The 13,157-nt window shown below is 42.1% G+C and overlaps 1 protein-coding gene across 1 annotated transcript in view; it reads left to right on the top strand.

The window, feature by feature from the left end:
* Window positions 1–12,911, top strand: part of map3k22 (mitogen-activated protein kinase kinase kinase 22) — a 37,821-nt gene extending 24,910 nt beyond the window's left edge. Inside the window, exons 9-18 of the mRNA XM_071485118.1 lie at window positions 211–344; window positions 1,293–1,366; window positions 3,032–3,093; window positions 4,674–4,745; window positions 5,326–5,490; window positions 6,805–6,953; window positions 7,083–7,214; window positions 8,350–8,479; window positions 9,802–9,979; window positions 10,733–12,911. Of these exons, the coding sequence (XP_071341219.1) occupies window positions 211–344; window positions 1,293–1,366; window positions 3,032–3,093; window positions 4,674–4,745; window positions 5,326–5,490; window positions 6,805–6,953; window positions 7,083–7,214; window positions 8,350–8,479; window positions 9,802–9,979; window positions 10,733–10,961 (1,325 nt within the window). The 3' untranslated portion in view covers window positions 10,962–12,911. The remainder of the gene's footprint in view (window positions 1–210; window positions 345–1,292; window positions 1,367–3,031; window positions 3,094–4,673; window positions 4,746–5,325; window positions 5,491–6,804; window positions 6,954–7,082; window positions 7,215–8,349; window positions 8,480–9,801; window positions 9,980–10,732) is intronic.
* The last annotated feature ends 246 nt before the right edge of the window (window positions 12,912–13,157 follow it).

Genomic DNA, 13,157 nt, shown 5'->3' with positions numbered 1-13,157 from the left:
GTACCCATGAATAACACCGTGACGCCGTTTTCTCCCCTCTGCCCCTCTTTTTCATCTCTTCATCATTTCTCCCTCATACACCCTCCATTCCCTCTCCCCTTTACATTTCTCTTCTCTTCTGTGCACCTTATCCTTTTATTTCCCTCTTTTACTTGCTGCTTCCTGTTCTTCCTTGTCTCATTTCGCTCCTCTATATTCTCACCTGCCCAGGTTCCCTCCACACAGGTCGGACATCCCCACCTCCAGGCAGCGTCCCTGAGGAGCAGCAGCAGATCGCCCGCCAGGGCTCTTACACCAGCATCCACAGTGAAGGGGAGTTCATCCCTGAGACCCTGGACCAGAATGTAAGAGCCTAAAAAGCCTCATTATTAAACCAGGCTCCAGATAAACACGTTATGATAGGCTGGAGGTGTGATTTAATATTAAGTCCTATGTAAAATTGTCATGTAATCAGTCATCCTACTTCATATACCAAACAGACACTTGCCCATTGTGTCAACATGCTGTAACATCTAATGACTAATTCTCATGACTTTGGCTAGTGACCCAGATATACACAGCAGAAATCGCTTTGAGATGTGTGTTTAACGATTCTAACATGACAGAGGTCGGACTTCTTTTCCTCTGTTGGACTAAACTGAGAGAATACCACTCTGCTTTGTAGTGACTTTGTTTGCATCTGACTTGTCCATTATTTTTAACTGGGATATCTCAAGAGAGTCGTGCTTGTCATGACCCCTTATCAAAAAACAAAAACAGAGGAAAGTCAGTCATTTTCAGACTTCTTGGCCAAGTCAGTCTCCTTTATTTAACCGTTCCTTTGAATGAGAAGTTTGAGATCATATTGAAATCTTGTTTCCGATCATATATTAATGTGTATAGCACAAAAGATGGGGCAAAAAGTTAGTCCTCGGAAACCAAGATCAATCATAACTGTGTTATTGAGATTTCAGCAGCCACAAACATCTTCATTTATTACAGATTTACAACACTTAATTCTGTTTCTTGTCTTTTAATATACATGAATATGAAATAGTGTGTTCTAATAATAGTAGTAGTCCTAGCAGTAGCTGCTTTGTACAAGAATGCATGAGTTTCTAAAAAATGTAATATGGCTGCATCTGACAGCTTTGGAATAGATCTGTCCCACACATACACTACTCATGCCCCTCCACAACCTTATATTCCACTGCAGTTATACACACTACTCTATCAGTACTGCTATACATTGTTCCCCAACATGATTGCATGCTCTGTGACACTTGATCCCTCTGTGTTATTATATCTGCCAGATGCTGGATCCCTTTGGGAGCGCAGACAATTCTTTGTCCAACAGCTGTCAATCAATAGATCAAGCACTTGACAGGTGAGTCATCATGTAGCGTGTGTGTGATTCATGGCCCTCGTCTGTGTGGATTTATATTTGTGATGTACACACTCTTACTGCTGACTGTTATTATTTGCAGAGATGTTAGACTTGGTTTGTATCACAGGGTTGGTGCCCGTTAACACACTTGGATGTAAGTGTGCATGTTGCAATCACGCACACACACAGAAACAACCAGAGGATCTAAGAGAAGTTTGTAAACAGTGTTAAAGGCCAGCAGAGCTGCCTGACCCTGCCTGGGCTGCCTATGTGGAAAAGGAATCAGGTCACTTTGCTGTTGCCATGGCGACAAAACTCTTATCTGGACGCCTGGATTCCTCCGTTATCATTGGAGAGAGAAGCAGCGACTGAGTGGGAGATGTGAAAGCGTGAGCAAGAACATGCTGGATGAGAGGAAAAATTGAGCCAGAGAATGAGAAGTGGTGAAAGAGTGAGAGTAAAGTGGAAGGGCTGAAGAGTGAAAAGATTGAACATGAATCAAAGGGAAAAGAAAAGTGAGCAAGACTGAGTCTGAGAGAGAGAGAGAGAGAGAGAGAGAGAGTAGGACGGAAGCAGCTCTACCTGCACGAGGCTTATCTGGGCTCCAGGCTGCAGAACAATGGCAGGAAACGAGTGCATGGAACTTTTCCCTGCGAGCGGGCATGCGTGCCCCTTATCCAGGGTCTCGTGGCCCCACGCCGCCCTGCGGTCAACAGAGACGTCACTCTCTGTCGGGTCGTCGGGGCAGGGCTGGCTACAGACGGCCAGGGAGAGTGGGAGGTTGGGGGCTGGATATACACTACCAGTCAAAGGTTTTACAACAGCTCCATTTTCCTGAAAAAGTAACACAGTGTAGCCTATCAGTCTACTTTGACATTAAAGTATAGAACAAATAAATAAAGATTAAAAAGAAAAGGAATCATGGAAAATTAAATCCTAAATTTAATCATTTAATTTTTTACTTGTTCAGCAGCTGAACACAGTGGAAATGAAACTTTGCAAATTTTGTATTTGTAAAGTTCCCACAAATGTGTTGTACTTGTAGTTTGCCCAAACCAGCTCGACAGGCTTAAAGTCTGCAGACTGTGCTGCTCTTCCATCATGTGAAGTCACCGTCTGGTTCTTTTCCTCTAATGTTTTGGGTCATTATCTTGCTGTAGGATGAAGCCCTGATAAACCAGTCTGTGTTCCTTTGTTACTTACCCTTTTCCTCACCATTCTGATGGCAAAATACAGTAATACTTCCTGCAGTACAATACTGTCCTAATGCATCATAATGCATCAGAGGGAGTAGTAACAGTTTGTCCCAAGACTGCCTTTGTGCAGACAGAGGGTTTGTAAGTCACCTGAAGGAACTGTTTGCATTTTTCAGTTTTTGGTGACCTGAACATTTATTTACCATGGGCAGTTTATTTAGCTTTGTACCATTCAAGGTCATTCAGACTTAAACTGCTTAAATTTCAATAAAAACTGGAAAAATTTGTATGTTCTAAAACTTTTGACCAGTTGTATACATCGGCACATTTAATCATAAAATTATAGTTTCACGGCCAGTTTTGGAATTCAGAACCATGCACGTCACTTTCACTTTCTCATTGTTAATCTCAACTTTCAGCTTATCTTTTCTAATTCAGTACCTCCCCTCTTGTTCTCTTGTCATTTCAGCCCTCCTTTCTCACAGAACAACCGTGACAATAATTACCTGAACCTCAACTATGAATACAAAGGTAAGAGAGGAGGAATCTGCACAGCTCTAAAAATTGCTTCATTCCTGTAGTGTTAATTCTCAACTCAAACACTACAGAAAGATAAAGAGAGGTGCAAAAAGCTTGTTCATTATAAGAAAATTTTTGTCTGTTTGTATTTTTTTTTTTTTTGTTCTGTGGTAATTATAGCCACTCAATCAGTTTCACAGAATCACAACTAAAGCTCTGTTCCTGTAGCTCAAATGTACCTAAAACGTTCCCCTCATTACAGTGTCCTCTAGAGATTACTAATGAGGAGGAAGATGATGATATTTGATGGTTTTATCTAGGAGTACATACTTAAAGTGAGGGATGGGTTATTAGCAAATATTTAATATATTAGTTGTATTTCTTGTGTCTCATGAGGTGATGAAAGGAGTGTGATAGTGTCATAACTCTTCTGCTTTATCTTCCACACTCTCCACTGTGTAGTTTTCTCCATCTTCTTTCCCCTTTTGTGTCTCCCATCCCATCTCCCCTCTCCTCTCTTCGTCTGCTTCCTGTTCCTAATACATTTCTGTTTTTCCTGTCTTTTCATGATCACTTCCTTGCTCCGTCCCCTCGCCTCTTGATGCCCCTCTGCCTGTCTATTCCTTGTCCCTTGGGTCCCTGTCTGTCCCTTTTCCCTCAGAACCCAGATCAAATAGAGCAGGATGACAGATAACGCCACGCTAATCCTTGTGAACAGTGGAGCAGCTCTCCAAATCTGGTCATTTCTTCCTCTCTTGCACCACCCCCATGCTGTAAATTAGAAAGGGAGAGCAGCACATTGTGTACACACACTGGGAGTATGGTAGCTTCATATAGCTGCACCAGCAGTGCTTGAGGACTCACTTGGGCATGCATGCATGCACGTGCCTGCACATACTCCCCTCCCTGATGTAAAGCTGTGTGGCCCTTCCTGCTGAGGGCTACAGTATTTGTTTACCATTCCCTGTGAGTAGATTTTTCCTCTCCATCCCGTGCTGCCAAACACAAAAAATAACTCCCGTCTCCATGGGACACGGCCACAAAAAGGGGAGGCAGTCATCTGACAGAACAGCTGTTTTCAATTGCAAGTGGCTCCGCCGCTCTCCATTTAGTGTGTATGTGTGAGAGTGAGTGTCAGTGCTTGCCTGCGTCAGCAGTGCTCCCCACCTGCCTTTAGTTACTGCTCCACTGGGTTCAGAGCTAAGGCTAACCTAGCGTACATGAGCTGTTTTCAGTTTCTCTCTTGGCTGCAGTGAGGCGATACAACAGCTCTGTTCAGTGCGTGAAAAGCTGCCTTCCATTCTGCTGGTTTTGAACTCGCCTTTGATTTGACATGCCGAGATGAGCAAAAGCAATGTAGTGTCTGTCAGAAGTTGAAATGTGAACTTCTGCTAGCCTTGGCACGTGTCAATATGTTTGTGCACCTGTGTCTCACTAGCTCAAAGCAATCAGAACTGCATAAAAGTGAAAAAACACACAGCTGCTAACTGAGGAGTGTTGTCTCTATACATTGAAAATTCAGTTGTGATGTGAGTTGCTGAGGCTTTAATTATTCCCTAACTAACAGCTCTGCCTCACTGCTCCCTCTTCAGGTCGCCATGGGAAAGGAGGGACTTTCCCTCGCCAGTTCCAGTTGCCCAATCGCAGCAAGGATTATGGAGACCGTAAGAAACAACAACAATATTATTACACAGATGAAACAGATACAGTATGTTACTATGGTTCAAGAGGACAACACAGACACACACCTCTACCAGATGCTCCCATGTCCTCAGACATTAAACTTCAGATATAGGGACTCTTTCTTTCCTCACATGCCACTTCATTCTACTTCCAGATGAAATATTTTAGATATTATAATCTGCTTTGGCATTTTTTCTTTTTGCGGCCAGTATAGATTTGGTACATGAAGTGCTGGCTTGCTGTTCCAGGCAGCTGCTAGTAATTGCTTACTCAGAGGCTAACCTTGGCTAGCAATGATTTACGTTTCCCTGTGGTGAACCCGAACTTGTATAAAAACACAGCGCCCTGCTTCCTGTCTGAGGGGAAGTGGGACGGAGTGGCAAGAGGCACTCTGCTCTAGCTGGCCCTAAGTCTTGGCCGAGAGCTCACTTTATGCACAACACCTGTAAAGTTACTGTGTGAAAACAGTGTAAAAATCATTCACAGTAAAAACAAAAGATGCAGGGCAGCACATGTAGGGTCATTAATATGTCTCTTTTTTATACATGTATGTGTTTTCAGGTCGTAGGACTCTTCCCCGGAGCTTCATGCCGCAGGAGAACCTGTTTCAGCTGGTTCCCTCTAGTCGCACACGCAGTTATAATGGAGACAGTACGCTGCAGTACAGCGACCTGCGCTCGCTGGGCCGCACCACTGACAAAAGCTGCCAGCGTGGTACAGCCAAGTGTGAGTTGTTCCATTAAAATCTTAAACACTTTGAAATAGAGACACTAAGGAGTGGGAAGGAAAATTTCACCCAAAAACACACACACACTGTTAAATAAACTCTGTTTCTGGGCCTTTGTTGTTGATTGGTGTTGTATTTGTCTGGTTCCTGTGGATAATCAGAAAAATTAAACCCTCATTTTTATCCCACAAATGTACACACAAAGTACAGACTTGTTTTTGTCTGCTTATCAAGAGCAGGGCCAAGTATCAAACCTCAGTACCTTTTACTTTAATGCTATAAACCTCATAATATAGAAGGGTATATACGGCTATTGTATGTCCTTTGTATTTATCGCATGATTCTGTACGTCTTTATGTGAGGCATGAACATGTGCAGGCTTTGACAACAAATACATCTCAGAGTAAGGGACTGAAAGGCAAATGATGTTGGCATCAAACTCACGTGGGTGCAATACAAAATACAAAACCAAGGAACAAGGCAAATCGATGATACATAATAGCGTGAGTATGTGAGGGTGATAGTGTTCTTTGAATAAACTGCTTACGCAGGACATAGTCAAACACATTGTAATGTCTTGAGTTTTAAATGTGTTACGCCATTATGGAAAGAGACAAAACAAGGATAATCTCTTTTCAAATAAACACTCTATGGTTGTCAAACATGTTTTAGTTCTACAGTGGTAGGTGGTAACAGGGAGGGGAAATATTGTAGCTACAGTAATAGTGTACGTCGCAGCAGGTAGAATTCCCCTCTTATCACTCAGAATGAGCAATGTCACAGACTCACTAATCACATCTGTCCTCATTCAGCACACGGTTGCTGTTTGCCCAGAAACTGTCTTTGTCATGAAATGAAAGCTCAATGACGCCTCAGCAGTCTGTGGTTGACGTGTCAGCCTCCGGTATCCTTCTCACCCACACACGACCAAATCGTCTAACCCGGCCACAAAGACGCCTGTTAATACCAAAACAAAGCCTGAGAGTCTGGGCCTGTGAGGATGAGAGTCATTGAGATGATCTTTCTAGGTTTTGACAACGTTGTGTCGGCTGCGGTGGTTTTGACTCATATCTGGGGTTTCTCCCTCTGAGAGGGTCTGCGGTGGGAATCATTTAACAACCCTGCGGTGGATTTGACGTCTGGTCCTGGTGAAGTTACTGTGCGAGTTGCAGTCAGGTCTTGTGGTGGATGCATGCTTTAGAGTTAATGTTTGCTCAAATCAGTATATCACAGTAGATCTGTCTGCCTCTGGGAGCTTAGCAACAAAATGAATTACTGGTGGGTTTTCATCATCTGGTATTTTGTTTCTGCAGCACCACGGGCGCCAGTCAACTGGCGACAAGGAAAGCTCCTGGGGCGTGGGGCGTTCGGGGAGGTCTACCTCTGCTATGACGCTGACACGGGACGTGAGCTGGCCGCCAAGCAGGTGCCCTTTGATCCTGACTGTCAAGATACCAGCAAGGTGAGAGAGAACATCTCACATCTGTTTGCAATAAGTGTGTGTATTTTAGGGCAAAAGACAGTGATTTTCTGTTTCAATATTATAGCTGCTTTCTGATTTTCTCAATTCAAATCCTTTCTCTCTCTGTAGGAGGTGAATGCTCTGGAGTGTGAGATTCAGCTGCTGAAGAATTTACGTCACGAGAGGATTGTTCAGTACTATGGTTGTCTTCGGGACCTCGAACAGAAAAAACTCACTATTTTCGTTGAGTTTATGCCAGGGGTACGTACTCTGCAGGGCATGTAATTTGAATTTATCAAAGTCACATTTTCATCATGAAAGTTGATTGAGCTAGAATAATAAATAATGTCTGTGAATGCCATAGTTTAAGTTGTTTTGGCCGTGGCAATAGGTACACAGACATTTTAAAACAAACATCAAATCAAACCCATACAAGCCACATCTGCTAAAAACCAATTTTGAAATGTCACCAGCTGTCAACAAACATGTCCTCAGTGGTTGATGTCAGCAGAGCAGCTCAGTTTATGAGATCATTTTCTCACTAAATGAGCGTCTTAATGAGCTGCTGTCGCCTGCGGACCCTGTCCCTGAGCCTGTTTTTAATATTTCCTAGGCTATTTTTTTTCTGAGTGGCATTGAGCGTCTTAGTCACACATTGTTTGGGATGTTTATGTTTCACTGGAAATCTGGCAGAGGCAAGTGGGGAGGTGACAAAGCCAAGTTTGTGTGTGACTGCTCAGTACGGCTGCACCGCTGTGGCTGACCGATAACACTTGAGTGGCTCGAGGGGGTGGAAGTTGGGGAGGGGGTGGAAGTTGGGGAGAGGGTGGGTGGGGGGATCCTGCCGAGAGCCGGAGAGCTGTTGAGGTGTCTTGTTGACAGCTGAAACTGAAGCGAGTCAAGTTTTGTTTTCACTGTGCGAGGCCAAAAGTGCGTCACAGGTGTTACTGGATCAGGTCTTTGCTCGTGCAATTTCCTCATGAGTAAATGAAAACAGGAAATGAAAGGAAATGCAGGAGATTGGAGGTGTTTGGATTCAAAATCAGCAGAGTTTTTTCTGCACATTGTATGTTTATATACTTAGTTTTTGTACTTAAAACTTGGCGAGGAATCTGCTTTTACAAAAAAGAGAAAAGCAAAAACAAAATAAATCCTCTTCAGCTGGAACAACCACATTTTCCTCAAAATCATATCAGGCACTGAACCGTTTTGCCTCCATCATGCACAACACTCCAAAGCAGATCTTCTATCTTTTTTATTCACTACAGCTGTGACAGTAATATTGCCTAAAAATACAGCCAGTATAAAGATCGCAAATGCATTTCTCAAGCTTTCTGAGTTCCACTCACTCTCTCACTGGCTTTCTGTTTTTCTCTCTGTGTTGCTGTCTCTCCAGGGCTCAATAAAGGACCAGCTTAAAGCCTATGGGGCACTGACAGAGAAGGTGACAAGGAGATACACCAGACAGATCCTCCAAGGAGTCTCCTACCTGCACAGCAACATGATTGTACACAGAGACATCAAAGGTAACAGAAAGATATAGCTTGCGAAGGTCAGGATGGGTTGTTAATTAGATTTGTAACCAGTGAACACCGTGCTTGAGACACAATGTGTAAACAGCAAATGAGACATCTTCATATTGCAACAACTGCTGCTGAGGAAACTACAGACTCATTCATTTTATTCTCTTTGACATTCCCTCATTTGGTTATTCATCGTCTGCAGAATGAGCCTGGAAAAATGTGCTATTTTGAACTCCCCTTTGAGATATATTAGGCTTCATGCTGGTGAAATTGTCCAGTCTAAAAATGTTCAACACCGGATGGAAAGGCTTTAGTCTGGCTGCCCACAGCTTTGGGAGTCACTGCCTCGTTCAGCCACAGCCAAGAAGAGGGAAATATACCGTCTGGTGGGGAAAAAATATAGTAGGTCTCACAGGACATAGCTGGGCTCTCTGAGAATGTATGTGGGTGGGATCTTTCACTTATAAATGCTCTTCATGTGTAATATATGTTGCGTGCTCATCTCACCACACAAGAGCTCTTCTGTATGCAGTAAAAAAAGTTGTCAGCACTTGCGGTTTTTGGATGAAACTTGGCATCACTGCCATGACATTAGACTATAAAGTTTCTGTAAATGTAATGTTCCAGAGAGCCAAACAAAACCTTAAATGTAGTTAACATGATTTATTGGAAAGCCTCACATCCTCACAACAAATGTACAGGCAATGGAAACAGATTGATGAAGTGAGAAGTAAAGAGTAAAGGGTTACAGCTTTAGTTGTCTCAATCTCCTCTTGTCACCCCTGTGCCCTTCAGTGGGTGTGGAGGGTGAGTGTTGAGTGGTGTACATTAGTCACTGATCAAACAAGTGGAGCGTCTGAAGGAAATGGGATAGACACAGCTACATGTTGGAAAATTACTAAGGCAGGAGGCAGAAGGGTGTTGGGGTTCGATCCTTATGGAACAGACAGTTTATTCAGTATTTTATTTTCTGATTTGTGTAAATCAGTGAGGCATTTCCCAATGTGAGAAAAGTGAGAGAAAGATAAACTTCAGTGTTTGTAGAGTTGAGTCAGAGTTTTTATATGAAGTTTGCTAAACGGTCTACTTGGGCATTTTTTAAAATATACGCCTGCAAGTGTTCCATCATCCCATACTTGTCAAGCCATAGGAAAAGTCTACCTTCCCCCTCAGGTTGTTCTGTCAGTTGAAGTGCAGGCACAGGCGCTGAAACGGCCAACTACATTAATGGAACCTCCAAACTGTCAAAGTATCCCTTAAAGGATATTGACAGTCCTTGGGAGACTCTTGAATAATTCTGAGCTCATTTTGTTTCGTTCCACCAGGTGCTAACATCCTGAGAGACTCCTCAGGGAATGTGAAGCTGGGAGACTTTGGAGCCAGCAAACGTATCCAGACCATCTGCATGTCTGGTACAGGAATCAAGTCTGTCACTGGCACCCCCTACTGGATGAGTCCAGAAGTCATCAATGGGGAGGGATACGGCCGGAAAGCTGATGTATGGTAAGGATAAGATCAGATGGAACTGTAATGAGGCCCAAAGGGGGTATTAGACTGTTGCAGAACAAAAATACACAGTAGTAAAACAGTAAAACTATCGCTGTAGCTGGGTGGTAAAGCAATAAATTCAGAGGGAACACTGTTGGAGGAATGTATGTGAGCACATACCTTTAAACATATTAATACAAGGCAGAGCTGAATAAATCAACATGCGGTTGTGTTAGATATATTGTAATCAAATGCAATAGTAATAGCATATAACATTCAATTTGTATTAGAAAAAACAGAAATATTGACTAATAAATACTTAATTTGTGAAGCCTATTATGTTCACTGTTCCACCTATGGGGTGATAGCACTATGTACAGACTGCTATGGCTATGAAAAGCTACTTGAGTATAACTTGTATTGAATGTTTTGAAGAATTCATCTTTTTTTGTTTCAGTCATTGTGGTCATTTTAACAAAAATAAAGTTAGTAAAATGTTAAATCTTAAAATTAATGCCTACATTACAAAAATTAATTTTGTAATGTAGGCAGGTGTTAAAGGTTAACTCTGATATTTGAGGATCAAGTTTGAGTTATTGGATTTATTGAAGTGCAATATTTGTATGTACAATAAATGTGCCATAATATAAATACATATAAAATAACAATACATCAAAAAGACATGTAGACTGATACTTGATGCCAGTATAATTATATTAGATGTTCTGACAATCAATCAACTCTTCTGGATGTTTTTTGTCTGTTTAGGAGTGTTGCCTGCACTGTTGTGGAAATGCTGACCCAGAAACCTCCTTGGGCAGAGTATGAGGCCATGGCAGCCATTTTTAAGATTGCCACCCAGCCTACAAAGCCCATGCTTCCAGAGGGTGTATCGGACGCATGCAGGGACTTCCTGCGGCAGGTGTTTGTGGAGGAGAAATGGCGGCCGACTGCAGACGTTCTGCTCAGCCACCCATTCGTCCAGGGCAGCTTCTGAAGCCTAATGGACCCCCCTCCCCTCCCCTGCCTGCGAGGCCTCCATGGCCCCGGTGCGTCCCCTCCTCTCCGGCCCTCCCCGTCCCCAGGGCCCCCTGCGTCACCAGGCTCCAGGACTCAGCACCACTCCAACTTCCTGCCCTGTCATCTATCACCAGTGTCTGCCTTGTCAGGACCCCTGCATTTCTCACCAACTAGCTCAACCCAGATTATTCACTGAGAGGCCAGGTTGACTGCTGTCAGATCTCCAGAGTCCTACAAGGCATCGCAGCGAGTTCCCTCAGGACGGGACTGACAAGAAAGCACTTAGCAGTCTCACAAGCACAGACTGCTGTCTCATAACAAGAGCAGGACAAGTGACCCACGTTAGAGAGAGAAGTGATGTCTTAAGTTTTCCGGGTCTTTACACTCATCTACTGCCGCAGAACAGTGTCTAGGACTGGCCAGGCACTATGTAATCGTGACTGACTGGTGATTGATCAAATCTGATAATACTGTAAGTTACTCATCAGTCTACGTTAGCTGTGAGTGAAATTGAGATGGTAAAATATTTTTATATGCCACATACAAAGTCATCTTAGCAGATGAGTTTTCTATTGTCACCTAGAAAAAATGTTAATGTATTTTCGTCAACGCCTTACAATAAGAATTTGTAAGTAAGAATGTCTTTTTTAACATCTTAGAGGGTTGCATTACCCTATTTTCATAGCACTCACAACCCCATGTAGAAGGACTGTCAACATTGCACTTTTGATATCATGCATTGAAACATTTCCAACATGCAGGATAATCAACTGAGGAGATATTTTTCTATTTGCATTGCAATTTTTTATATGATTTCATAAAGAACATTGTGTAGTTTGTTCAAATGTAAAGAAGAAGAAAAAAACCAAACGTTTGCATTAGTGTGCAATGTCTGTTAAGCAATACCAACACTACTGTTGGAGTCTGTGACATCCATTCCAGCATCCCATGCAGCGAGCCTTGTTCCATTCAGAAAGGCCAAAGAAAAGTTGCAGAGACAGAAGCTTTCATGAATATTAGGCTAATAATGTACAGTATTAGACATGTTGGATTGTTTTGTCACCTCAGAGCCCTGTAGCCTTGTCTATGTTATGGCAGCTTCGTGCACAGTAGACTGCACAGACCAAATCAGATGCATTGACATCACATTATGTTGCTATAAAAAGATCATGAAATTAGCATGAAGGAAGCGTCTCATTTACATTTTTTGTTGTTTCTTCAATATGAATCCAGTCACCCCATGCCTTTACTTTGCTTTTCACACTATAAGAATCGGTCACTCAATGACCACTTGACAGCACAGCTTGCTATGTGTCATGTCATGTGAGATAAAGCATAATATAAGTTGTCAAAAAGGGTCAAGTTGGAAAGACAGGGCTAAATGCTGTATTCTTGATAGTGGAGATGAGATGAAACTTCGGGGGGGATTGATGTGGGATAGTTAGTGGCTAGCTGTAATTCAGTGGCACCTAACGAATGATCAAATCTTTTTAGACCTTTGTCAGTGCCTTATCTGAATCTGCTTGTAAACACAAATGTTCACTGCCAAAGCAGGAAGCTTCTTAATAAAGTGAGCAGCTGTTCAGTAGAGAACACACACAAGACTTGCTGAGGTTCTTTTATATGAAAAAAAAAAAAAAGATTATACTGTAAATACATATTGTTCTGCACTTTTGTATGAAATTTCTTTTACATTATATACAAATCTATTTGATGAAATAGCTACGTTATACAGTAGATTGTACTGTGATTTAGACAGGAGGATGTATGATTGTCTCTTTGAGAGCTGGTGGGCAGTATGAAAAGGCTGAGAGGCTTTTGATTGGGACAGTCCGTTTTGTCTTAATGACAAAGCCTTGAAACATGAAATGTATCAAGTCATTGATCTTTTGTACATTTAACTTAATAAATCAAATGTCTAAAACTATTTCCTGAGTGATTTTATTCTGTTATCTTGTAACATGTTCATGAAAATGACTGTCTTTGTTGTGCAGTTTTATTCATTCTTAACTGATATTTCCATTCTAAATATACAGAGTAAATATCCATTTAAACACTGAGTTAATTTGCATTACATCCTCTGTTCTATGTAAAATACTGATTATAATAAACAACATTCAGTTGTTTTAATAAGGCCTAATTTTATCATTTATTGAAAAAGTTTTAAAGCTAT

Source organism: Trachinotus anak, unplaced genomic scaffold (assembly GCF_046630095.1).
Source record: "Trachinotus anak isolate AG129_WGS33_773 ecotype Australia unplaced genomic scaffold, CSIRO_AGI_Tana_v1 ptg000009l, whole genome shotgun sequence".
NCBI classification, from domain to species: domain Eukaryota; kingdom Metazoa; phylum Chordata; class Actinopteri; order Carangiformes; family Carangidae; genus Trachinotus; species Trachinotus anak.
This window is presented reverse-complemented; position numbering and strand designations above follow the sequence as displayed.